This window comes from Elephas maximus, chromosome X, assembly GCF_024166365.1.
Source record: "Elephas maximus indicus isolate mEleMax1 chromosome X, mEleMax1 primary haplotype, whole genome shotgun sequence".
In the NCBI taxonomy this organism is placed as follows: Eukaryota; Metazoa; Chordata; class Mammalia; order Proboscidea; family Elephantidae; genus Elephas; species Elephas maximus.
The window spans coordinates 57,672,575-57,700,515 of record NC_064846.1 but is presented as its reverse complement, the minus strand read 5'-3'; the positions used below and the strand labels follow the sequence as shown (position 1 = coordinate 57,700,515).

At 43.4% G+C, this 27,941-nt stretch overlaps 1 protein-coding gene across 1 annotated transcript; it reads left to right on the top strand.

Annotated features, from left to right (window-relative positions):
• Window positions 1-27,775, top strand: SRPX2 (sushi repeat containing protein X-linked 2). The gene is made up of 11 exons (XM_049871724.1): window positions 1-330; window positions 1,987-2,188; window positions 7,007-7,087; window positions 16,057-16,248; window positions 18,391-18,567; window positions 18,875-19,001; window positions 19,169-19,290; window positions 20,382-20,561; window positions 20,954-21,087; window positions 25,099-25,220; window positions 26,350-27,775. The coding sequence occupies exons 2-11, from the start codon at window positions 2,107-2,109 to the stop codon at window positions 26,528-26,530; spliced, it is 1,398 nt and encodes a 465-aa protein (XP_049727681.1). The 5' UTR covers window positions 1-330; window positions 1,987-2,106; the 3' UTR covers window positions 26,531-27,775.
• Window positions 27,776-27,941: the final 166 nt, after the last annotated feature.

Genomic DNA, 27,941 nt, shown 5'->3' with positions numbered 1-27,941 from the left:
CCAGTGCCATTCACACTCCCCCCTGCTCTGCGCAAACGAACTGACTTCCTCTAATCCCCGTGTTCCTTTTCCTCCACCTCTCTAAGACCCTTCTCTGAGGGAGGAACAACTATATCTTTGGGGATAGTATAGCTTTAAGGAAACTTTTGGCAGATGCAGACATCCTAACATCTGGGCAGTGTTAACAGAATCCCAGAGGCCCGGACAGACCAGGAGCCACTTGTTCTAGGAATGTTAAAGTAGGAGTTTCTTCCAACCGATGAGGGGAGCAGAGGAGGAGAAAAAGAAAGAGGAGATAGAAAAAGAGCACGAAACCCCCACATAAAACAGGTAAGATCTGCTACTTAACCCCTCCACCCTCCACTCCCTCATTTCACAACCTTGGCTAGCAGGGGCTGGGTGGGTGGGGGTAACCAAGGATTTGGGTGACAGGACTGGGTGGGTGGGGGGAGGAAGCAGCTTTTTTTCTGAAACTGGATCATAAGGGGCTTTTCATTTGTGCCGGAACCTGGCTGCAGACACGTGTGCTCGCTGACTCCAGTGAGACGTGAGACGAGTCAAGCCTTCAGTCTGAGATTAGGGAGGAGGTGGGCAGGGTTGTAGACTCAGAGTCCTGGATCTGCAAAAGGGAAGTCCCTGCTCCTGAACAAAGGAACTGGATTGAGGCTGGATGTGGAAGAGGGGTCAGTGATTAGTTGTCCAGCTGCTCCTGTTCTGGATCTCTCTTTAATTCCATCTTTCTTCTCCTTTCGTTCCCTCTTTTTCTTTCAGTTCTGTCAGAGATTTTCCTTCCTTCCTAGCTTCCTTCTCACCTCTTTCTACTTGTTTTGCCTTCCTCTCTTCTTCTCACTCTCTCTTCTGCTTCCTTACCACTTTCTAGACAAAACTGAAGCCAAGTAGCAATGAATTGGGAAATATGAACGGTTGCCATTCTTGGACCTCATAAGTCACTTTGGAACTCTGGCGAGAATCTGACATCTTTTTGTGTCTTTATTTCTGGGATAGACTCCTCACCTAAACATGGAATTTCATTGAAAGCATGTGGGTAAATGGGTGCTTGCTTGCAAACAGGACCAGTGGCTGGTTTATCCCAAAGGCAGCAAGTTTAGTACAGTCATTTACTAAGCATGTGCCCATGGGAACCACAACGCTCTCATCCCATTAGAGTGAGGACAGAAAAGGAAGTGAGAGGGCAATTGAAGCCTACTCAGTCTCTCCTCAGGTACCTCAGTAGGTCCTTTCTAACCTCTTTGACTTCCTGATGGCTCAGCAGCGTGAAACTGGACTTGAAAGCCAGAAGCCACTACCAAACCACTAAGCCTCAAAACCCAAATTAAGAACAGAGCCAGGGTATAGTTGTTGCCTGGGAGACTAGAGAAAGGAAACATCAATCCTGTCCAATTTGAAGTTCACAATAATAATACTATCTAATACACAGATATATATTGATTGCTTCTGTATATGCCAGGTAATAATCTACTCTGTAAGGTAGATACTGATATTATGACTCCCATTTTATAGATGAGGAAACTGAGGCTCAGATAAGTTAAGGAATTTATACAAGGTCCTGTAGTTAATAGGCAAAGGAATTGGATTCAGATCCAGAGAAGTGTGCAACTCCAGAATCCAAACTCTTAGTCCGTATATGCTAATTCCTTCTCAGATAAGTGGTTATGACATATTAGCTGGATGGATAAAGGTATCGGCTGAGAGCCTTGAGATAGCTGGATTCCCTTCTGGTTCTATGTGACTTTATGTTGTCCTTTCCTGGTCTTGGTACTTCAAGAGCCCTCTGTAAAACTTGGGCCTTTGAACATTTGCATCTGATCTCACCAGGGTCAGGTGAAGATTGACTGTCTATGTCTTCCTCCTGGGAGGAGCAGCGACTGTAAATAACAAATAGAGTCTTGTTATTCTCAAAGGTCTTTTGGGGGGGATGATATTACAGACATTCATGAATTTTAAAATCTTTCTTCTTCATTGCAGATTCCATCCCCTCACTTTTGGAAGTTCGCTGATTGCTGATTCCTGAAAGTCATTTTCCTTTGTCCTGGTACTTCTGTCCACATACCTCCATTCCTGCTTCCCTAAACCCTGCTTTCAAGGATGGCCCATCAACTGACTCAAATAAGAGCGCTCTCTCTGCTGCTCTTCCTAACTCCAGCAGTGACACCAACATGGTATGCAGGTAAGTACTAGGAGTTATTGTTCATTATTTCAAGGGAGGACAGGGCAGGAACCAAGACTTGGAGGAGGGAAGAGTAAGATTGCAATAAGAGACACTTAGATTAGATACAGAGAAGAACTATCCTCAACAATAAAAAACAGTTAAGCATTGCAACAGGCTACCCAGGAAAGCTTTTGAGGCCTCCTAACAAGAGATATTTGAAAACAGGCTAGACCAGCACAAAAATGAGAAGGTTGGACAAGATGGCCCTTGGGGTCATTGTTTCACCTGCTTCTGCACTAAGCTTCCTGAAAACCAGTTTCTAATATTAATTCCTTTACAGGTCAAATCTTAATATTCTTGTCAAGAGCACAAAAATAGGACTTGGGCTACATATCTCATTTGGGAAAAAATACAGGAGAAAGGCAAAAGGCAGTCTTTTTTAAGGGAAATAAGAATCAATTCTCTCTCTTCTCACTTTTTGGGTTTCTCTCCTTTCCCAGACCTTATTTATAGGATGAGATTTTAATAGCCCCTTTCTGTCAATCTGCCAAAGATGTTAATGGCAATATAGATCACATTCTCTTAAACAGGAATTCCCCGGTTTCTTCTAGCTTGTTCCTTACTTCAGAGGAGATGGAGATTTCTGGATTCCTGAATGTATCATCCTTCTCCCCTGGAGACATAGGGGGCTGAAAAGAATAGACTCAGTGAGGAGAGGGAAAAGGAGAGGAGGAAGGGTCATGGAAAGATAATGAGTTAGCAGACAGAGGTTTTTGATGGGGCCCAGCTGGCATTCCAAGTGCTAAGAATATTCTGTGGCCTGTAGTGTCTGCCTTCATAGGGGATAGGGGGAGTAGAGGAAGGAGACAGGCCCAACCAATGGGGTTAGGAAAATATCCAGAGATGAGTAAATAACAAACTGCTCCCATCACAGCTACAGTCATTGCAACTAAAATTTTCCACATGCCCTTAGCTCCTGGTGGAGGACTTTGGCAGTAGCTCTGTTTGTCTGGAACAGCTGCATGAAGCTTTCAAACAAATACACAAACTTCTTCCCCTCTTTGGCTTAACCTGACTTGGTAGGGGGAGCAACACAACGGCAGACATTGAGATGAAGAAATTCAAGTCAAGCCATTAGCAGAGTACACACTGATTTGGGCTAAAGGAGCCCCAAATCTGCACGAGAGAATATGTGCAGCTGTCCTCCCCAGCTTCTTACTTGCTTCAGTCCAAGTACCTAAGAACAAAATCCGACCAGAGACCACAGGGCTAGGAAATGCAGACTAAATGGCTCAATGCCCAATTTTAAACACCTGTATGATACCTCATGGCGTGCAAAGACCTTTACCTTTCCAGGATGGAAGCCTGAGCTGTTGGAGTCTTGAGGAAAGGGCAGTTTTTTAAAACCTAGGTTCTTTTGAGATTCTCAAAGGGCTTGCAAATACAAAGATGACACTCCCCATTTCCATAGGAGTCACCAGGGTCACCACTCCTTCTGAGGTGCCCAAGCTGGTGAGGCTGGTGAGGTCTCTGACAGACCTACAAACCCACTCATTCCACCCCCTTCTCTTCTTAGGATGTTGCTTGGCGAGAGAAATTTGCTGTTCCAACAATCCTCCCCTATTTTTACTTTCCCCCATTGCTCGCTCAGCTCTCTTGTTTCATTCATTCATTCATTCAACAACTATTTATTGAGCACTCTGTGCATCTTGCACTATTCTGTTCACTTCTATAGCTTTGTTCTCAAATGGAAATAGCGTAAGGAAGGCAGCCAAGTGTGGATTCAGTGCTAATCAGGAAAAGGATCCGAGAATAATCAGCAGGGGTCAGGAAGGGTTAAGAACATACAAAGAGTGGGTTAAAAGTGTATATTTGCATATCTGTGCAGTTCAGGAAGTCAAACTGGATTTGTCATCATTAGCCAAGCATTAGTGTGAATCTTAAAATAGTCTTCACTATCAATTAAATTTTCAACTATACTTTTTTGAAGGGAAGTTGGAGGAACCCAGTAACAGACCACAGAGTAAAAAAAAAAAAAGAGTTGATGACCACAGAGTACTAAACAGAGTAGCCACTAATTAATCTAAAGAGAGCTGAGGAATGCTGCCCAAACCCCTCCCGCCAAGACTGAAGCAGGACAAGAAGGCAGACTCATGTTAGGAGGGTGCCCCCCTAGTTATAGTTTTATACCCTATCTCAGTATCCCAATATTTGCAAAAACAAAGCAAAACAAAGACAGACAAAGAAAGGAAATGGGAAGACTTAAAGGAGTAAGGTAGACCGAGCCCATTCCAGTCACAAAGTAAACTTGGCACTGGCCTTGCTACTTCAGCACCTTGGTGAAGACTGTAATTATCTGATTGAGTCTTCCCCTCTACTTTCCCACATCCCCTGTCATTCTGAAATGATGTAAAATGATTGGTGGCCTTTGGTCCCACACGTACAGAGTAAAAAGGTTGGATTACAAGAAAGATTTGGGATTTTTATCACTGTTGGAATAAAAGCTCTCCCCTACTACTATCTTCAGTGGAATGTCTGAGTTTGGTATCCAGGGGTTAAAAAACCAGGACTGGAGTGCCCGCTCTGCTATAAAGTAGCTGGGAGACTTTGGGCAACTCTCTTAACCTCTCTGAGCCATTTCCTCATCAGTACAAGGGAGAATAATAATGGTATTTACCTCATTGAGATGTTGTGGTGACAGAATGAGGTAATATATGTAATGTGTTTAAAATACGGTACATGGTGAGTAATATTAGCAGTTGTCATGGTGGTTGTTATCCAGCCATAGACCTCTCTGACACTCCTATTTTCTCTTCTGGTCAACAGAGGCTTGCTCCCTGCTGAGCACTTCTTTACAAGCTAGCTCTGTAACTTTTTTTCTGTAACAGGAATGGGGAGACCTAATGCTTGAGGGATCACACACATCTGCCCTCCTGTTTATAGGAGCCATAAGGCTTTGAGGCTAGAACTAAACTGAAACAGCTGACAAGAATTCCATGCGCCCCAAAGAAATCTCCCATAGGGGAAATGAGAAAGCAAGGGATGTGAGCTCCAGGGAGAAATAAAGTCAGAAGAACTGAAATGGCAAAACAGAAAAACAGAGAAAGGGAAAGAGAAACAGTGAACTCTTTCCTCTGGAATGAGGGCAAACCAACAAGGACATGATTTCATAACACAAACTTTCAATTTAATTCATTCCCTTGTTCACCAAGTTGGACTGGTTTCCCAACCCCCCCCCCCGACCAGTCTGGGCTTGTGGGGAATGGAGGAACTTCATCATCTAGTCCTCAGCTCCACCCTTTAGTGCAGGGGGCCCTGTGCCTCTTCCCAGAGAGGAGGCAGGCAAGCTTGTGGTCTGAGTGTTTACACAGACCAAAAGGCTCCAGCACTAAAACCCAGCCCCGTCCAGGAAGCACACCCTCTCCTGGAAATGGGGAATTGTCTTCTGACTCAAGCATGGCTGGCTGCCCTATTCCTGTGCATGCATTAGAGCTCAGAGAGGCTGAAAGGAGGGCTTCCGGAAACTTCACTCCGGAAAGAACCAAGTTGTTTTCCAATTAGTTCTTATTCATGTCTGATTTCCTGCAGTCTGGTAGAACACACTGTTTAGTCTCCCAGACAGCCACAGACCTGCCTCTACCAGGGGCTGGGCCACTTAACAGGATGATGGGGGGGGTGGATTAGGAATGTTCTCTAGCTCAGTGGCTCCCTGCTAAGGCTTCTGCTGATTAGAGGAACTGGGAGCTTCTTCAAAGGACTCTGCCTTTTCTCTTCTCCAAGCCCAGAAAAACTGTTCATGAAACTATTCTTATTCCCCCTTGCCTTTTTTAAAAATATAATTTCTACATGTGTAATTCAGTGGCATTAATTACATTCTACATGTGGTGCAACCATTATCACTATCCCTTCCAAATTATTCTACCACCATTATCATAAACTCAGTGGCACCTAAGCAAAAACTTCCCCTTTCCCCCTCTCAGCCACCCCTGGTAACCACTCATAATCTTTGGTTTCTATATATTTGCTTATTTCACATAAGTGAGATCATGCAATATTTGTCCCTTTGTGACTGGCTTATTTTGCTCAGCATGACGATTCGAAGGTCCATCCATGTTGTGGCATGCATTAGGACTTCATTTCTCTTTACTGTTGAGTAGTATTCCATTGTACGTATGTATCATGTTTTGTTTATCCATTCATCTGTTGATAGACATTTCAGTTGTTTCCGTTTGGCTATTGTGAAAAGTGCTGCAATGAACATCGGTGTACAGGTGCCCCCTTTGCCTTTTGAGCCATCCCTCTCTGCCTTGGATGCCATTCCCAGCAATGGTAATCAGGTGACAAGACCTTTAGGCTAGTGGGAGCTTGAGGAATTGTTCTCCTCTGAGGACTATGAGCAGGCCTGTCACTAGTGGGAAGACACTAACTAAGGCTCTATTTTTAACTTCTACTTGGGACAACAAGTCCATCCTCAGAGCCTGGTCATCAGTGTCTCACCAAGACACGTGTGTTATATCACGGAAATGGGCCATTTATAGTCCAGACTGATGGATGGTCAAGACGTTCAGTTTTTTTTTTTTCTCTTTTTGATGGAGGGTTCTATTGTTACCAGTGAGACCCCTGACCATGAGCTTGCTTCCTATGCACCTGAGGTGCTGAGGTTTGCCCACAATAGTTCTGCTGTTTTACAAGGCTGAATTTTTCCCACTAAACATTCACCTGGCTTCTCACTCATGGAGTGCCTCAGGAAGGGACAAAGTTGGGTGAGGGGGAAGGTGGGGAAGGACTTGAGTGAGAAACTGATACATCATCCTGATATTGCCTTCTTCATTCTAGGTTCAGGCTACTATCCAGATGAAAGCTACAATGAAGTATATGCTGAAGAGGTCCCACGGGTCCCTGCCCTAGACTACAGAGGTAATCCTCACTGCTCCTTAGGCTCAGAAAGGGTCTTTTCTGGCCTAAGGTCTAAGCTCTTTTCTGAAGCATCCCTCATCCAGACTTGGCTCATATGTGCCAAAACTGCAGCCCAGGGAATCAGAGAATGTGATTTTTTATCATGAACTTTGTTACTGACTTGCTGTGTGGCTTCACCCCTCTAGCCCTAAGGTTGCCCATTTGTTATTATGACCGAGTACCTAAAAAAAAAAAGCTATGCTTAATCCTGTTCTAGGTAAGCCTGTGGGTGATACGAAGTCTAATCAAGGAGCTTACATTTTTGGGGGGGACGGAGCGATAAAACTAGCACATGTAGGGCAATTAAGTGTGAAACTATGTGGTAGCAGTAAATGCAATAGGAGTTAAGAAAAGGAAGTCAGGGAAGGAGTCATGAAAGATGACATTTAGGTTAGTTTTTTTTTTTTTTTTTAAAATGATGAGTAGGATTAAGAGAATGGTTTGTAGGATTAAGAGAGCCGGAAAGAGGAGGGGAGGGCATTCGTGCAAATCAGCATGGCTAAAGACATGGAGGTAAGAACAAAGACATGGAGGTGAGAATAAACAAAGACATGATAGATGAGGGAGCTAGGAAGAAACCAGCTTGACTGGAGGAATTGGGCAGTGGAGGAAGTAGTAGAAAATAAAGAGTGAGGCCAAATTTGGAAAGGCCTCTTGATCTAGGGACCCTCTAAGGAGAGGCAGGAGGATTAGCTGTAAAGAATGCTGGCTAGAGGTTCCTGCATTAGAAGGGAGGTTAGGCTCCGTGATATCTAATATCCCTTCCAAATCTAAAATTCTCTGTCTGTGCTTTGCAAACCATGCAGAAGAGTTTAGCTGTTGTGCTAGGAGCCATAAAGATCCATCCTATGTTCCTGCACAGGGGAGTGACACGGTAAATGGTAATTTCAGAACACTGACCTCGTTATGGTTAGGGAGGGGTGGAGCCTGAGTTGGAGAAACTGTGCAGAATTCTGTTACAGTAATGTTGACTAGAGATGATTGAGGGTGGTGGCAAAGAAACGGAGAGTAAGGATGAACTCCAGAGATGTTTCAAAGAAAGACATGACAAGACTTGGTACAGATTTGATGCACCAGGAGGCTAAGAAATAAACTGATATCTGAAAGAATCTAGTTTGGATACCTGGGATAATTGTAACACCCCTCTCAGAAAGACTAGGTGAGAAAGGAAAATTGGTTTGGTAAAGATGTCCTATACACAGTTGGAAATAGAAAGGTTAAGCTTTGTGAGCCATCAGCTTAATGGATAAACTGTTTGAGGGAGCAGAGGGCCAAGGTAAGAGCCTTAGAAGACATCTACAGATATGAGTAGTAGAGGAACCAACAAGGGTCAAAGAGATGTTAGTGGTCATCCAGGTATGAGGAGATCAGAGTAGTATCTATCATATTGTGTGGTAGCAGCAAGGCTTCAAACTAGTTTTTCCCGGTTCAGTCATGTCCAAGGAAATGAAACCGGAACAGACCCGAATTTTTAAAAAATTCAGGTGAACTGGAATGATAACCAGAATGGGAAAAGTTACAAGTCAAAGCCCTGCTAGAAACCTAATTACCCTCTTAAAAAACAAGGGCAGTGTATGCATTGCATAGCAACCAAATCTCTTACCCATTAGATTTTGAGCAGAGTCAGAAACAGTGGTGCCTCGCTCAAAAATGGTGGTTGACCGTGCCACTTTGAATGTGTGTTGCTCTCCACGGTCCCACAATAATCCAATCTCACACATCCAGCTCCTGAAAGGGCTCACTGTTCCTCTTCCGAGTCTCCCATTCCAGGGCTTTGAGCCGTAATTTTTCCTGTTCTGGTTATCCTTCTGGATCACCCAAATTGTAAAAATTCAGGTCTGTTCCAGTTTCACTTCACTGGCTATGACTAAATCAATTTGAGCAGTTTGAAGTCCTGTGTAGCAGTAAATGCAATAAAAACAAAAACAAAAACCCATTGCTATCGAGTTGATTCCGACTCATAGCGACCCTATAGGACAGGGTAGAACTGCCCCATTGAGTTTCCAAGGAGTACCTGGTGGATTCAAACTGCCAACCTTTTGGTCAGCAGATGTATCTCTTAACGACTATGCCACCAGGGTTTCTCATAAATGCAATAGGAGTTAAGAAAGGAAGTCAGGGAAGGGGTCATGAAAGATGACATTTAGCCACAAAAGAGAATTTTTTAAAGAAGGGGAAAGGGTAGGAGATTAACTGTGTCACATATTGGAGAGATCAAATTGAAGGTAAAGCAAACATATTTGGCAAGAAGGTAAATGGTGAACTTTGAGACAAAGTTTTAATAGAGAAATGAGCAGAGCTTTAGGCTCCTCTATGCTTCTTTCTAGCTACCTTCTACCTACCTTTTTCTCGATGCCAAATGGTCCACACCCACTGCCTCCCGGTCTTAGCACCCACTAACTCCTAAACTCCCTACACTCTGTTACCCACCCACAAACCTCAATGCTGAAACAATATCTCTTGAAGATCACAATCTCTTGCAGTGACCAAATGGCATGACCCTTTCTTGAGCTTCAGTCTCTCAGAAGCAGTGACTACATCCCTTTCTTCTTAGTTCCTCTTCCCTGGGCTCATGACATTTCACTATTCTGGTCATAGCTGAAGCCAAGAAAGGAGATGAGCTCCCCAATGGTGACAAAGAGAATGAAGTTGGGATCTGAACTTTGGGCAACCCTGTCCTTTCTCCTGAGCTCCTGGACAACATCTTTAACTGCTACTGAACATTTCCATTTGGAGATGTCTAAAACAAAATTCTTTCATCCTTCCTCAAAAAGCTTTATTGGCTGATCTTCCAATGTCTGCTAATGAGACCATCATTCTTTTGATTACTTGGACTTAAAAATAACTCAATATTACTTTTTATAGCCCCCATTGCCTTTATTGGTTAAAGTGGCTGCTAACTGAAAGGTCAGCCATTCAAAGCCACCAGTCACTCCATGGCAGAAAGGTGTGGCAGTCTGCTTCCATAAAGATTTGGAGCCTTGGAAGCCTTATGGGGCAGTTCTACCCTGTCCTACAGGGTTGCTACAAGTCGGAATCGACTTGATGGCAGTGGGTTTGGTTATTACCTTTAAGAGTTCCTTTTTCCTCATCACCTCTCACCAGTTATTCACCAAGACCTGTCGTTTCTTTATTAATCCATGGGATCAATATTTTTATTACCTCATACATGGATAATGGCAGTTGCCTCCTAACTGGATTCTCTGATTCATGTTTCTCCCTCCCCAAACCTGGTGGGCCACTATGACCATTTCTGTTAGAATCTGGCTTCAGTCTAGCTTCCTAACCTGACAGTTTATTAACCCATCTCCTCAAATGAAATCTATGCTTCAGCCTGGCAGCTCTACTCTGTTCCCTGACTACTTTAGCCCACATTGAGCTTTGCCTTATCCATTCATTACTTCATCAATTTATTCAGTGCATATTTATTGAGTGCCTACTATGTACCTGTTCTGAAATAAATGTTTGCTGTCTAGACCACTTGTTTGGCATTTATTATGTACCGTCTCTTTGGGTTGCTTCTTATTACCCTTGACAAAATTGTTATCTCTTTAACAGAAGGGGTCGTGTCTGACATTCCCACAAAGCCATGTAAAAAGTAGGTGTTCAAGAAATATTGAGTGACTGGTTGGCATCCTGGGAGCAGAAGCCAGATTGTAGGAGACTATAAAGGGGAGGGAGTCCCTGGGTGGTGCAATTGGATAATGCTCTCGGCTGCTATCCAAAAGGTTGGTGGTTGAGTCCACTCAGTGGTGCCTCTGAAGAAAAGCTGGGCCATCTACTTCTGAAAAAGCAGTCATTGAAAACCCTATGGAGCACAATTCTACTCTGACACACATGGGGTCACCACAAGTCACAGTTGACCCACGGCAACTGGTTTTCATAAATGGGAGAAGTAAATAGAAAAAAGCAAGAGATGAAGAAGTTACTTTCAAGAGGTCCGGCAGCCCTATATTAGCCCACCTCATTGATTATTTTTAAATGAGCATAAAACCCTTTGGAAGAATATAAGCTACATGGTGGCCTTTGGCCTTGGATCTAGTGTCTTATAGTTCTCTTCGGGATTAGTCTCAGGGCATAAAACAAATTGAAGTTATCAATGATGAGTGGGGAGGGGGTAGCAGGGAACAGTACAGCCTGTGGTCCCAGCCTCCCTTGTAAGATCCTTGTGACCTCATAATCAACAGCTCTGCAAACAGCACTTAAGAGACTTTCTGTGATTTGGAGATGGTGTCTCCAGGTGGCAGTGGTGTGTTTTTGCCATAGGCTCGAAACTCAACATTGAAAAAGAGGGATGGAATGGTGGCTCAGACCCAAACACTGATTTAGGGAATAGCAATTCCAGGGCTATATATTTTAATTCCAGGGCTATATATTTTACACACATAATTGCATTTGATTCTCACAACAGCCCTATGAAACTGGTTTATTATTCCCTATGTTACAGATCAGGAAACCGAAGCCCAGGGAAGTTAAATTTGAAGTCATGGAGCTTGAAGGTGGCAGAGCAGGAATGTAAACCCAGGTCTGTCTGACTCCAAAGCTAAGCTCATCCCATCTCTTTCATCAAAAATGAAACTCATTGTTTAAAAAAAGAAGAACTAGTAAAAAAAAAAAATTTTGGAGCAAACTGTCCATTGTAGAGTTCGGTACCATTTTCATGAATCTTGAACTTTCTTTCATGCCTTATCCTGATTTCTAGCTTGGAGTCAGAAACCCTTCTTCTGAGGTATGCTTCCAGTCCTCTGAGCTGCTGCTTTCCTCACAGGCGAACTAGTCACTTTGCCTGGGTTATCTGAATATTATCACAAAGAAGGCCCTTTAACTCTGTTGTCAGCATTTCCTTTTCTTTATAAGCCCTGAAAAGAAATAGGTGAAGAGCAAAAGAAAGCAGAGACCATGGGCCTGAGTTCAAATCCCAGTTTCTCCACTTTCCAGCTCTTTTAACCTGGACAAACACCTACCGTGTGCCAGGCACTGTGCTATGTATTTTATAAACGTTATTTCATTTAAAGAAATTGTACACTTGCTGTGTAGTGATATGGAAAGGATCTCTAAGGTACATTGTTAAGTTAAAAAAGAAAGCAATGGAGACAACAGTGGGCATAAAATGCTACTACTCTGTGTTTAAAAAAAAGTGGAAAACAAGAATCTATACCAATATTTGCTTTATATGTAAAAAGAAACTAGCAACAGTGGTTCTTTGGTGGGGGAAAATGTGAGGAGAACAGGAGGGAGACTTTTTACGGTGTACCTTTTTATACCTTTGGTATACCTTTTATAGGAGCCCTGGTGGCACAGTGGTTAAATGCTTGGCTGCTAACCCACCAGTTGCTCCTATAGAAGTGGCAAGAGAAAGATGTGGCTGTCTCCTTACGTAAAGATTTACAACCCTGGAAACCCTATGGGGCAGTTCTATTCTGTCCTATAGGGTCGCTGTGAGTCGGAATTGACTCAGTGGCAATTAGTTTGGTTACACCTTTTATAAGGAGCCCTGGTGGTACAATGGTTAAGTGCTTGGCTGCTAACCAAAAGTCCATGGTTCAAACCCACCCAGCAGCTCTGTGGGAGAAAGACCTGGCGATGTGCTCCCGTGAAGATTGTTGTTGTTGTTAGGTGCCACCGAGTTGATTCCAACTCATAGCAACTCTGTGTACAACAGAATGAAACACTGCCTGGTCTTGTGCCATTCTCACAATCATTGATATGCTTGACCCCATTGTTGCAGCCACTGTGTCAATCCGTCTTGTTGAGGGTCTTCCTCTTTTTTTGCTGACCCTCTACTTTACCAAGCATGATATCTTTCTCTAGGTACTGGTCCCTCCTGACAACGTGTTGTATATTTCTTCATTTCATCCACATCAATAGTGTGAAAGTTATTGTCACATACCTCACTTACTTCCACATACTGTACCCACCATTTCTCCCACTCTACCAGTCTGGTGACTGTACCCAAAAAGCACATGAGGTCAGTCTGGAATTACTTGTTCCTGAGTGTTCCTAGAGATCACCATCTCTTGTTCTAATTGCTCATAAACCTGATGTTTAAACATTCTAGAACACTATGCCGTCAGTGCCATTGGCATCACTAGGGGGGTGCAGGGGGTGTGGATCACACTGGGTGACACTGTGAGAGGGGATGACACCAAAATGACTGTCTATGAAATTTTTGTGCAGTGTTTCAGCGGAAATTTATATATTTTTTTAATAAAAATACCCCTGTAGTTAGTTATAACAACAAAAAAAATTTGTAAGCCCAGCTTACATGTATCAATATACCTCCAAGGCTAAAACTCTATGCTAATTTACTTTTTGAACATTCTAATGTGCTTGGGTCAGAGCCGTCATTATTACCCAATTACAATGATGCTTCGAATCACGTGATTTCATCTGCACAAGCTACAAGCTCACGCTGTTGCTTTCGTTGCTGCTGGCGTTTTTATAGTTGCTGACTTTGTCAGATTTTCTGGTGTTTTAGCTACAATATTGTCGTAATTAGCATGGAAGGGGTGACACCATGAAGTTACTGCACTGGGTAACACCAACCCTAGTGACGCCACTGATCGGTGCTGTCAGTCTCACCAGGCTATAGTTTCCAGAGGCTATCTTCTTCCCTATTTAAAATTGGGATCGGGTTTGCCCATCTCCAGTCTTCCAACATGTTTTCTTTATGCCAGGATTTCTCTAGGCTGGGAAATTTGAATTGATTTACAATAACTGGGCACTCCCTTACTGTCTCAGCATTTATCCTGAGCATAGGGTTGCTATGAGTCGGAATCGACTGGACAGCACTGGATTTGCTGTTTTTTTTTTTTTTTTTTTAATATTTCCCTTTGCCATGCTTGCTTGTTCTACCCATTCCAATCTGAAATTTATTTTCTTTGACAGAATATGGGAGAGAAGTAGGACAGAAGTAATTGTTGAATCCCAACCTCCCTCGTAAGGTCTTTGTGATAAGTGTTATGACCTTATTATAATCAACAGCTCTACAAAAAGGTAGTGCTTAAGAGACTTTCTGTAATTTGGCAGTGGTGTCTCTAGATGGCAGCCGTGTGTCGCTGCCACAGGCTCAAAACACGCTGGAAAGCCACAGCGTGTTATTGCTCAAAGAATAGTTTTCTCACTGTCATCTGTCATTCACCAGTTGCCTCAAGCAGAGGCTCTAGATTTTCTTTGTTCCATTAGCTCCTGATGTGCCTTTTCTCAAAGTCCCCTTTGTTTGTCCCTTAGGATTTGGGAAGTGCATCAGCTCATTTGGGGCTTTAGTCTTTCCGACCTTAGGCTAACATATCTGTGCCATCCTTGTGTACCCATCTGTGAGCAGGCGGCCCTCCTCTTGTTTATATGTGTCCCTGGAAAACCTGAAGCCACTGAAGAGTTGTTTATTTTGTAGAGCCAATGAGGCTTCTTCCTTAGGATGCCTTTATGATTTCACAGTGCTCAGTTTTGAGCTGGCATCAAACTTTCATTCCTAAGGAGCCTTCTTTGATGTCACATTCCCTTCCTCTATCTTACATCTTCATATTATTTTTTAAATGTATTTTTAATTTACATACAATAAAATTCACTCTTTTTGGTGTGTGTATAGTTCTATGCATTTTTGACAAATGCGGAGCCAGGTAACCCCACCACAGCACCCAAGAGAACAGTTCCATCACTTCAAAACCTTGCCTAGTGCTGCCCCTTTGAGGTTACCCCTACCTCTACTCCTGGCCTCTGAAAACCACTGATGTACCCCTATATTCTTGCCTTTTCCAGAAAGTCATATAAATGGAATGCTACAATAGGCACTCTTTTGAGTCTGGCTTCTTTCACTTCCTAAAGTGTATCTGAGATGCATCCATGATGCAGTGTGTATCGGTATGTAGTGTGTATTGTATGGCTAACGCACAGTTTGTTTAACCATTCACTCATAGAAGAACATTTGAGTTGTTTCCAGCTTTTGGTGATTATGAATAGAGCTACTTTAAACATTTGCGTATAGGCTTTTGTGTGAAATCAGGTTTTCAGTTCACTTGAGTAAATATCTAGAAGTGGGATTGCAGAGTCGTACGGTAAGTGTATGTTTACTTTTATAAGGAACTACCAAAATATTTTCCAAAATGGCTCTATCATTTTGCATTCCCACCAGCAATGTATGAGAGTTCCAGTTTCTCTGCATCCTCTCTAGCACTTGGTATTGCCAGTTGTTTAATTTTTTCAGTTTAGACATACTAATAGGTGTGTAATGATATCTCATCGGGTTTTTTATTTACATTTTTCTAATGACATCTTTTCATGTGCTTACTGGCCATCACTATATCCTCTTCAGTAAAATGTCTGTTCATATCTTTTGGCCATGTTCTAATTGGATTATTTGTTTGTTTTACCATTGAGTTTTGAGAGTTCTTTATGTATTCTAGATATATGGTTTGCAAATATTTTCTCCCAGCTCATGGCTTGTCTTTTCATCTCTTAACAGTGTCTTTCACAGAGCAAAATTTTTTAATTTTGATGAAATTCAATTTATTGATTTTTTTATGGATTGCATTTTTGATGTCATATCTAAGGCCTCTTTGCCTAGGCCTAGATCCAAAAGGGTCTCTTTTATGTTTTTTTTTTCTAAAAGTTTTATAGTTTTACGTTTCTCATTTAAGTCCATGATACCTTTTGAGTTAATTATTGTATAAGGTGTGAGACTTAGGTCAAGGTTCATTTTTTTTTTTTTTTGCCTCTGGATGTCCACTTGCTCCAGCACCGTGAGATGAAAAGGTTATCTTTCCTGCATTTAATTGCTTTGGCACCTTTGCCAAAAATCAGTTAAGCATACTTGTGTGAGTCTATTTCTGGTCTCTCTATTCTGTTCCATTGTTCTATGTATTTATCCTTTCACCAGTACCACACTGTCTTGATTACTGTACCTCTAGCTTATGTTTCTTCTATTGCTACAGTCCCCCGATGGTGTTATACATTAAATATCCAGGATGGAGAAGCTACATGCTACTCACCAAGGGGAGGAAATTATCACAGCAGCCTGGGTACACGTTGTGAACTCTCCTGTGACCGGGGTTTTCGACTGATCGGACGGAGGTCGGTGCATTGCCTTCCAAGCCGCCGTTGGTCTGGAACTGCCTACTGCAGGCGTAAGTTGTGTGTGTGCATATGCTGACATATATACGTGAGAGAAGCCAGCCAGCCAGTCAGCCATCTGGGAATTTTTCATGGGCCCCCAATAAGACCTTTCCTCATCCTAGCATTCTAGCTCATTTTCTCTCTCCATGGTCACTGCCCAAACAATATGGGCATTTAGATAGCAGCTGGCCCTTCTGACCCAGGGAGCCCAGGAGTTTATGTAGGGAGCTAAGGCTTGGGTCTAAGACCTGATGTAGACATGGGCCTTCTGGTGGTCCTGAAGATCTGTGGTCTCCGGCTCTTTCCCAGTTGGAGTAAATTACTATATTTCCTGGCCTATAGCCTTAGAAGGCCTCCTTCTTTGTTTTCTTTTGAAAGTCAAGAAGAAGAACCCCTAAGGCTAGAATGTGGGGATGCTAATACACACACACTCAAAATCATGCCCTTTTTCAGATCCCAAATCTCTACCTCTTATTCAAACTCTACAGCCTACCCCTTTTTAGCAGCTGATCTTTGTCCATTTATCGATCGCTGAAAACCATTTTTAGGACAGCCATATATGCAGGTCCCTGTATTGGTCACTTCAGGAGCTTACACAATTCCTAAACACGATTATGTGAAAGTGAATGCAATATAACTGGACTAAGAAGTGCTGACCTTCAGAGAGAAATGGAATTGGTCAGAAAAGATGCTGTGAAGGAGAGGAGAAGCTTGATGGCCAGAAAGAAGGAAGCCACCACACCCCTGTAGGTGACTGCAATTACTTTGCTTTACAACTTAAACCCATCATTTCCAAGATGAATTTGAATTAAAAAAAAAAAAAAAAAAACCCAGTGCCATCAAGTTGATTCCGACTCATAGCGACCCTATAGGCCAGAGTAGAACTGCCCCGTAGTTTCCAAGGAGCTCCTGGCGGATTCGAACTGCCGACCCTTTGGTTAGCAGCCATAGCACTTAACCACTACGCCACCAGGGTTTCCGAATTTGAATTAGCCTTATAAAATTAAAGTAATATAAGGCTATAAATTTAAAATGAACATCAAACCAATTAAAAGAATGGAGAAGACTGCTACATTTGAGCACTGAACCTAGTTTTGACCTTCTTCACAGGAGACAAATGGGGGAACACATTGGAGCTATCATTCCCACTGTCATATAATACTAAGCAAACAAATTCATCTGAAGAGACAAACCTTTTCTCTTGGCCCTGCTTTTTAAAAAGGTCATTTTTTTCCCCATGGGTCTTTACCTAAGGGCTGCAGAAAGACTTAATAATAGACAATAATCTTCAAGTCTGGTTTGTCCAACAAGCAAAATGAACATAGTTAATATAGAGTCTTTATTCAAAGTGCCAACAATTGAGCTTATGCAGAGCTAGAACTTAGACAAGCTAGGGGGAATATCTGGCTTGCCTACTTTTCTCATGTATCAGGTATTTCAAACAAGGCTTTGGCAAGCACAGGCTTATAATCAAATTCATGGTGGCAGTCTCTGCTTTTGGCACATGTAGTGTTTAAAGCACAGGGATGGTTCTTCAATGAAATACCATCAAACCTGGCCCTCCAGGCACTGGTCTGACGTGTATTCTCACTTGAACAGAGGGTCAGCTTACTTCTGCATGTAACTGAGCCTCAGCTGAGGAGTGCCAGTGATAGTGTCAAAATTATACTCAAAAAGGAGCTTTGAATTTGCTCAAGGGGAACTAACATTTGAGGAAGAAAAGAAGAAAACTAACAGTTGCTGAGACCCTAAATGGACCCAGAGGTTTATATATGCATTGTTCCTTTTAATCTGCACAACCATCCTGTGAGGTAGCGACATTGTACAGGTGAAAACTGAGACTCAGGGAGATGAGGTCACTTCCTCAAAGTCACAGAACTAATAAGAGGTGGAGCTGGGATGGAAGCTCAGGTTGGCTTCCAAAGTCCATGGACTTAGATAAGGGATTTACATCTTTGAGACCCCCAAGAATGCTATTATACTTTATAATATGAAAATAAAAAGGCAATTAGGCACAAAAATTTAAGGGCAGTTTGGGTGGGGTTTCTGTGTCTTTGGTTGTCTCTGATATGGTTCTCCCTGTGCTAGATGTCCAGGCATCACCTCTAGATAGTCCCACAGTCCACTGAGCTTGCCACTTGGTTCTCTCTTAGAGATGAGATGCCACGCATTGCCACTCATCACTAGTGGCACCTACACCTGCACAAATGGGGTGCTTCTTGACTCCCGCTGTGACTACAGCTGTTCCAGTGGCTACTACCTGGAAGGTGACCGCAGCCGCATCTGCATGGAAGATGGGCGATGGAGTGGTGGCGAGCCTGTATGTGTGGGTAAGTGCTGGTCCCTCCCAGCTGTCCTGCTGCAAGGAACTCTCCTGGTGTGATAGTCACAAAGGATGTGCAATTCTCACTACAGAAGGCCATCCTGTTCTATATGACGGTGGCACACTGGGGATATGCTTATCAAAGGACTCGCTTCCCCTGGAACTAGGCTTCCTCAGTTTTTTGGGGGGTGGGGGGCACCTTCAACTGAGAATGCACCTTTTGCCTACCCGTTGGTGTGGTATTGCTTCCACGGGTCCCCTATGGGAAAGGCAGGGAAACCCATGAGTCAGCACTTGATTTCTGACCTTGGCAGACATAGATCCCCCCAAGATCCGTTGTCCCCACTCACGTGAGAAGATGGCAGAGCCAGAGAAGTTGACTGCCCGAGTATACTGGGACCCACCATTGGTGAAAGATTCTGCTGATGGTACCATCACCAGGTAAGTTTGAATAACAAATGCCCCTCCCTGTCCCTCCCATCAGCCTCTCCCAGTTCCTCAGGCTGCCCACACTGAACTGCACAGGATGAGGCTACAGTGATGGTGTGTCCTAGACTTAATTCAAAGGGTCTCTTTCCTCAGTGGCTCTTTCACCCTGTCCCATGCAGAGTGACACTTCGGGGCCCTGAGCCTGGCTCTCACTTTCCTGAGGGAGAGCATGTGATTCGTTACACTGCCTACGACAGAGCCTACAACCGAGCCAGCTGCAAGTTCATTGTGAAAGTACAAGGTCAGAAAGAATTCTTCCATTTCCACATTAGTCATTATTCCTGCTCTATCTACCATGGCCTTCTAGATGCCCATCACAACCCTCTCCTCTCCATGCCTGAAACAGCCACACTTCATTTATACTGGGTGAAGAAAAAGCAAGTCCACCCAACAGGCTCATTCAGGAAGCCTACATTACATGTGCATACACACGTTTCATAAACCCTGACTCCTCAACAAGACTTTCCCATTCTCCTAAATCCAGATAAAAATCACAAAGATCCTGTTTCCATTTAATTTCTTGACCTCCTAATTACCAAATCTGATCAGCCTTCATTCTCAGTCTTTGACCTCTGCTGACATCAGTATTGTTCACTGCCTGATTCTTCTTCTTTGTTTGGTGTTGTATTATTCTGTTTTGCCTCTCTCTTTATAAAAACGATTCATGCTCATTGCTGAACATTTGGAAAATAAAGAAATATGTAAAGGAAAAAGTCTATTACCCCACCATCCAGAGGCAATTTTTGTTAACCCTTTGGTATTTTCCTTCTAGTCTTCTTTCTATACATACTTTATATATATAGTTGACATTATACTGTATCTTCTATCTTAGATCATCTTTTTTCAATTTTCCTTATGACACAAGTAATTTTTCCATGTTATTTAAAAATTCTTCAGAAATACTTTTAAGGGCAGCAAAATATTCTACTCTAAAGGATATGTCATAATTTGTTTAACTCTTCTCCCACTGTTGAACATTTAGGTTGCTTCTGATTTAATTTTGCTATTATAGTTCTGTAAGGTGGTCATCTTTATACAGGGAGTCCATAAAGTCTGGAAATAGATGGCCTTTTTAAAAAGATTAATAGTCTTTTGACAACATTATATATACTCATCTGTATTTCCAGATTTTATAAACATCTTTGTCTGAAAGATTTAATTCCTAAAGAAAGGAAAAGTCTAGCTCCATCCCTGGCCCTTGGAAACAAAGAGAAGCCACTCATTCTGATCACCCTAGGTCTCCTGGTCTAGAAATCTCAACATGGGCACCCTCTTAGCCTTTCCTTTCTAAGAGATACACCATAGGCCCTAACTTAAGCTCTTCCCTAACAGTGAGACGCTGCCCAACTCTGAAACCACCACAGCACGGCTACCTTACCTGTACTTCAGCAGGGGACAACTATGGTGCCATCTGTGAATACCACTGTGATGGTGGTTATGAGCGCCAAGGGACCCCCTCCCGGGTCTGCCAGTCCAGCCGCCAGTGGTCAGGATCACCACCCATATGTGCTCGTGAGTAAAACCAGGGAATGGGGAGAATGGACATACTGATCGGGGTACTTCGGAGGATATCCCCATGGCACAAGGGTCCGACAGCAATGTGTGTGGGGTACTTCGGAGGATATCCCCATGGCACAAGGGTCCAACAGCAATGTGTGTGATGTGGGAATGGGGAGTTCTGAAAATGTGTTTATTTTAACGGCCAGTGCTACCCCATAGAATACTCCTACCCCAAGAAGAGGGTTTAAAATTTCCAAGTGTTCTTTCAGGATTTCCCCCAAGGGAAGGGAGAAACTATCAGAAACAGTTAACCCAAAAGACTGGATTCTATCAAGATGTTAAGTTACCCACGCTAGGATGAAGAAGAAGGTCATACCCTGACTGGCCGTCTGCTTCTGTCCCAGCTATGAAGATTAATGTTAATGTCAACTCAGCTGCTGGTCTCCTAGATCAGTTCTTTGAAAAACGGCGACTTCTCATCATCTCGGCTCCTGATTCCTCCAACCGATATTATAAAATGCAGATCTCTATGCTACAGGTGAGACATACTCCCCTAATGAGGGCTTAGCTCCTTTACCTACCCCCTAACCCCACCCCATTACCCCCTTACCTTTTCCAGAACAGTTTCTCCTGCAGTACAAATTCTGTTTCCTCAAACTTTCTGTGGATAGCATTTGATCAATTTTACTAAAGACAAATTTAGCACATTTTAAAGACAGCTATGTTTTTACTGAAAAGGCAATGAGGCCACTGGAATGGAGAATGTAACCTGCAGGGGGTTGGGTGAATGATGGGAAGGGAATGTGGCCAAGGAGTCTGGATAGATTTGTAAGACAGGTACAATCAAAGGTAAATGTTGAGAATGAACTATGTCCATGTTTTCAAGGAATAATAGTACCAACAAACACATGCTAAGTGCTATATGTGTACCAGGTACTGATCTATGTGCTTAATATGTATTAATTTATGTAATCCTCACAACCCTTATGAGGAAGGTACTATTATTATCCACATTTTATAGGTGAGGAAACTGAGGCAAAGAGAGGTTAAGTGATTTGTCCAAGGTCACCAGCTAGTAATGGCCAGAGCCAGGATTTAACCCAGGCAGACTGGCTCCAGGATCAGAAGAGAAGGAAAAGTGTTGTGATGTTCTAAAGTAGAATGAAGGTAAGAAAAGAAGCTAGTTAGGGAATTTCTAAAGGTTGAATCTTGGAAGTTGCTGTGGATTGAATTATGTTTCCCCAAAAAATGTTTTGGAATCCTAACCCCTATACCCTTGGATATAATCCTGTTTGGAAATAGAGGTTTTTTTAATTCTGTTCAAGAAGCCATATCTGCATAGGGTGTGTACTAAACCTAATCACTTCTGAGTTTTAAAAAGAGCGGATTAGACACAGACACACACACACACACACACACATATACTAGGGAAGACAGATGCCATGTAAGAATCACCAAGGAACCAACTTGGTCATCACCCTCATCTAGACCTTTAGCCCCCAGAACTGTGAGAAACTAAATTTCTGTTCTTTAAAGCCACCCATTTGTGGTATTTGTGTCACGCAGCACTAGGAAACTAAGAAGGAAGTTACCAAGTTAAGATTCAGGGACCCATGAAGGAAGCAGTTTCATGGGGATCTAGGCCAAAAAGGACTTAGATCCTCCAGGGATCCAAAAAGGGCAGACAAAGGCAATAGCTCAGCTTGAACAGGAAGCAAGGACAAGAAAATGATCCAGCCAGTGAGGACAAGTGACTCCAGGGGTCAGGACTAGAGGAGGAGTTAAAAGATTAAACAGGGGTGGGGTCCCAGGGATTGTTCAACGCTTCTTTAAACCTTGCTCAAGAGGTAATTGGCTACTAGGCGACTCTATGAGACAAGGCAAGACAAAGACTTAAGGGCAGGGTTACAAGTGTGCTGTCCAGTGCCAGGAAGGCAGCAAAGTGTAATGAAAAGAGCACTTGGTACTATTTTGGAGACCAAGAGAAGGCCCTGGCGATGTAGCCTAGTGGTAAGAAGCACACACTTGGGCAGGCAGCCTTACACCTCAGTTTGAATCTTGGCCCAGCATCAGACTGTCATGCAAACTTGGGCAAGTTATTTCCTCCTCTACAGGATAAGGATAATACCACCCACCTTGTTAGGGGTGTTGTGAGGATTAAATTAGATTATGTCTACAAAGCATTAGGTATGTGTATCCAATATATAATAAAATCATTGCCATCAAGTTGACTCTGACTCATAGCAACCCTACAGGACAGAGTAGAACCACCTCATACGTTTTTTCAAGGCTGTAAATCTTCATGGAAGCAGACTGCCACATTTTTCTCCCGTAGAGCCACTGGTGGGTTAGAACCGCTGACCTTTCAGTTAGCAGCCAAGTGCTTCACCACTGCGCCACTGGGGATCACTCCAATATTTAATGTTGTTGTTTTTGGGTGCCAGTCAAGTCAGTTCCGACTCATAGCAACCCTATGTACAACAGAACGAAACACGGCCCAGTCCTGCACCATCCTCACAATCGTTGCTATGTTTGAGCCCATTGTTGCAGCCACTGTGTCGATCCATTTTGTTGATGGTCTTCCTCTTTTCCGCTGATCCTCTACTTTACCAACCATGATGTCCTTCTCCAGGGACTGGTCCCTCCTGATAACATGTCCGAAGTATGTGAGACGAAGTCTTGCCATCGTTGCTTCTAAGGAGCATTCTGGCCGTACTTCTTCCAAGACAGACTTTTTCGTTCTTCTGGCAGTCCATGGTATATTCAATATTCTTCGCCAACACCATAATTCAAAGGAATCAATTCTTCTTCAGTCTTTCTTATTCACTGTTCAGCTTTTGCATGCATATGAGGCAATTGAAAATACTATTGCCTGGGTCAGGCCTACCTTAGTCCTCAAAGTGACATCTTTGTTTTGAGCACTTTAAAGGGGTCTTTTGCAGCAGATTTGCCCAATGCAACATGTCATCTGATTTCTGGACTGCTGCTTCCATGGGCACTGGTTGTGAATTCAAGTAAAAAGAAATCCTTGACGACTTCAATCTTTTCTCTGTTTATCATGATGTTGCTTATTGGTCCAGTTGTGAGAATTTTTGTTTTCTTTATGTTGAGGTGTGATCCATACTGAAGGCTGTGGTCTCTGATCTTCATTAGTCAATGCCTCAAGTCCTCTTTGCTTTCAGCAAGCAAGGTTGTGTCATCTGCATAACACAGGTTGTTAATGAGTCTTCCTCCAGTCCTGATGCCCCGTTCTTCTTCACCGAGTCCAGCTTCTCGGATTATTTGCTCAGCATACAGATTGAATAGGTATGGTGAAAGAATACAACCCTGACACATACCTTTCCTGACTTTAAACCACTCAGTATCCCCTTGTTCTGTCTGAACAGCTGCCTCTTGATCTATGTAAAGTTTCCTCATGAGCACAATTAAGTGTTCTGGAATTCCCATCTTCGCAGTGTTATCCGTAATTTGTTATGACCCACACAGTTGAATGCCTTCTCATAGTCAATAAAACACAGGTAAACATCCTTCTGGTATTCTCTTCTTTCAGCCAGGACCCATCTGACATCAGCAGTGATATCCCTCATTCTACATCTTCTTCTGAATCTGGCTTGAATTTCTGGCAGGTCTCTGTCAATGTACTGCTGCAACCACTTTTGAATGATCTTCAGCAAAATTTTACTTGTGTGTGATATTAATGATATTGTTTGATAATTCCCGCATTCTGTTGGCTCTCCTTTCTTTGGAATGGGCACAAATATGGATCTCTTCTAGTCAATTGGCCAGGAAGCTGTCTTCCCAGTTTCTTGCCATAGACAAGTAAGCACCTCCAGCACTGCCTCTGTTTGTTGAAGCATCTCAATTGGTATTCTGTCAATTTCTGGAGCTTTGTTTTTGGCCAATGCCTTCAGTGCAGATTGGACTTCTTCCTTCAATACCATCGATTCTTGATCATATGCTACCTCCTGAAGTGGTTGAATGTCGAACAATTCTTTTTGGTATAGTGACTCTGTGTATTCCTTCCATCTTCTAGATGCTTTCTGTGTCATTTAATATTTTCCCCATAGAATCTTTCAATATTTAAACTGGAGACTTGAATTTTTTCATGTGTTCTTTCTTCTTGAGAAATGCTGAGTGTGTTCTTCCCTTTTGGTTTTCTAACTCCAGGTCTTTACAGATGTCATTATAATACCCAATATATAATAGCTATTATTATTATATTGGAATAGCCATTCATTTAGAATCTATGTAATTTTAAACCTTTTTGAAATTAAGCAGTGAGAGGTTGTTTCTGCAATTTATCAACTACATTTCTCTTTTCTACCCCACATGGTATACTTTTGTATACTTCAGGAGCATGAAAAAAACACTGTTGGGGCAAGTACTTAAGGAATGATGGAGGGAAAAGGTTATAGACCTCATGGTGTGGTCTTTGGGGGAGAAGCCCCCTTTCCCACACTTCCTTATGTGGTCCCAGGAGGAATCAGTCAAATAGTCTTAGGTTTGAGTACCAAGGCCTGTTTCATAAAATGTTCCCTCCCTCTCCCAGCAATCCACCTGTGGGCTGGATCTGCGTCATGTGACCATCATCGAGCTGGTGGGACAGTCACCTCAGGAGGTGGGGCGCATCCGGGAGCAGCAGCTGTCAGCCAACATCATCGAGGAGCTCAGGTCCAGGCTGGGAGGCTTCAGGGAAGTGGTGGGCAGAAACCCTAGGCAAGACACTGACAAAGGGGGGTTGTGGGAGAACCAACAGATACTATTCTCTTGGGATATTTCTTATTTTCGAACTCTTACAGATACCTTAGGTAGGACCAGAGAATGGTTCTTAACTTTGGCAGGACATCAGAATCAAATGAGGAGTTAAAATACAGATTACCAGGCCCTACCCGAACTACCTCAGGAATGTGCTTTTATAAAGGTACCTCAGGTGACTCTTCAACACTGCCAGGGTTGAGACATGCTTAGACCCAAACATGACTCAGAAAAGCCTCTGACCGTTCTGCTTCTTGGCTTCCTTCCTTTGCCTTCAGTCTCCAAAGGAGCAAACGGTACCTTTGGGCCCTGATACCTGAATCAAGCCCATTAGCCCCTGGGGAGAGAGAAGATCATAGGTGACAGGTGGTAGAAGTTTACTTTTCTCATCATCTACCCATTATCACCCTTCCAATGCCTCCACGTACACTCAGGGCCAATAAAGCCATTACTGCTGTCTGTTCTATAAACAATACCTGCCTCTAGGGCTCAGTCTCAGTGGAGACAGAAAGATTCAGTCCCAGTTAAAGGAGACACTGGCAAACACTCGGAGAAAAGAGACGGCAGACATGCAGCTATAGATAGAAGAGTTAGCCAGGTGAGGCTGATCAACCTCAGAGCTGCCACGCAGCTTTGCAGGTTATGACCAGACCAATTCTAAAAAACACTAGTCACTTCACAGTCTGTGTGATTGGCGCCCGCCCCCTGGGAGTTATCCAGTGCAGCCGGCATAGCTGTACGTGATAGTCCTGCCTGAGGGGATTTACAAAGGAAATGCAGCATGATAATAACAAAGCTGCTCCAGCTGGGGTGAGGAAGGGCCCCTTAACAGAGCTAGACCCTAGGGGCAGCAAGACTAGGGGTCTGAGCAGACAAAAAAAAGCGGGGGAGGCTTGGGGTAGGTAATGGAGGGGATGGGGGCAAGGAATCAGCTTGGGAAGGAATTAGTCTAGTAATGGAGCTGTGAAAGGTCTGAGGGCAGCAGAGCCTGGTGGGCTGGATGTCCAAACAAGGTCTCACACCTTCCACGTGCTCCTCTCTCTAGGCAATTTCAGCGCCTCGCCCGCTCCTACTTCAACATGGTATTGATTGACAAGCAGGGTATAGACCGGGAACGCTACATGGAACCTGTCACCCCTGAAGAAATATTCACCTTCATTGATGACTACTTACTGAGTGACCAGGAGCTGACCCAGCGTCGGGAACAAAGGGACATATGCGAGTGAACCTGAGCCAGGGGATGGAGAGGTCAAGGTCGAGGGAAAAGATACCTTAGTTGCCTAATAAAAAGGAGGAAATGGTTTCCTACAGTTCTAGGAACAGGACTCTGAGGAGGGTGAAGTTTGCCAACCCTGCGACATTTCCAGGCACCTTTTTAGGACTGTGTGATAGTTCCCCTGAAGTAAGTCTCTGCTTCAGATAGCACTGGAGGGGCATAAGAAGCTAGGTAGGAGGGAAGGCCTCAGGCTGCGGGTTAGGGGTAGAAGGTCTTCCTTTCCTAATCTGGGCCTCTGCCCAGCTCTCAAAATCCTTTCAGATAAGTAAATTCTAAATTCATTCACTAACTGACTGTATTTTAAATGGATCTTCTGGTGGCATAGTAGTTAACCACTTGGCTGCTAACCAAAAGGTGGGTGGTTCGAACCCACCAGTCTCTTGGAGGGAGAAAAGACCTGGCAATCTGCTCCAGTAAAGATTACAGTCTTGGAAACCCTATGGAGCAGTTCTACTCTGTCTTATAGGGTCGCTATGAGTCAGAGTCGACTTGACAGCAATGGATTTAATGAGCTTACTCTGAGGTAACAGCAGAGGGCAGCACCATCACAACAGAGAACCAGGACGCTAAGCAAGTGTAACTGGATTTTCCTTGCAACTGTGTCATTGGGGGTGGGGGATAGCTACAAAGCTTGAACCTGTTTGGCATTTCCCCTTCTAGGGCGTTAGACTACAAATGTTATATTAACCACAGCTTCATCTAAAAAAAAAGGTAGGAAAATGCTGCAGTGGCAGGGAGCTTGGGAGCATGTTCTCTCCTAGCCCCTCCACCTGGCTCACGGGCAACGACCTCTTCATACTGAGGCTTCCCGTTCCCATAGCAAAAGGTAGACAATGCTGTCCCTTCCTCAGAGAAGCACCCTAGGCCGTGATCTAGGAAACCTCAAAACCACACTGTATGCCTTTGAGAAACTAAATAGTGAGGGAGGAAGAGGAAAACAGACTCAGCCTCATGTACTAACGTACTCGGACACCCAGTTTTAGAAGATGAACGTGGAGTAGGTAGGAGCTACAGCAATACCAAGTCAAACCTTAAGAGCCAGTCCCGGAAGCAAATTTGAGGCCGGGCTGCTGTGCAGTGAAGCCACACACAGATTCCTACTCCAACCTCAGCCCCACTCGATGGTGTGTCAGTGTTTGAAAGAAAAATGTTCTTGCTCTTGTTGCTTTTATATACTCATGGAACCCAGTGTCATCGTTAATACTCAGCAGCCCTTTTCCTTCAGCTTTAGCGAAGGGGGTCATCAGCGGAAAATTGATGAGAGGGGAGAGGGAAGCAGGCTGAGTGGGGAGGCAGAGATACTGCTTGAGCACTCACTATGTGCCAGGCTCCGTTTTAAACACTTTATATTAATTGACTCT

What these genes read in the sequence shown, in the direction of transcription:
- SRPX2 (XM_049871724.1), top strand. Translation starts at nt 2,107, where the DNA reads ATGGCCCATCAACTGACTCAAATAAGAGCGCTCTCTCTGCTGCTCTTC. An exon ending in TGGAACTGCCTACTGCAGGC is followed by an intron (nt 16,249 to 18,390) that starts GTAAGTTGTGTG and finishes GTTCTCTCTTAG; the next exon opens with AGATGAGATGCCACGCATTG. An exon ending in TGGCGAGCCTGTATGTGTGG is followed by an intron (nt 18,568 to 18,874) that starts GTAAGTGCTGGT and finishes TGACCTTGGCAG; the next exon opens with ACATAGATCCCCCCAAGATC.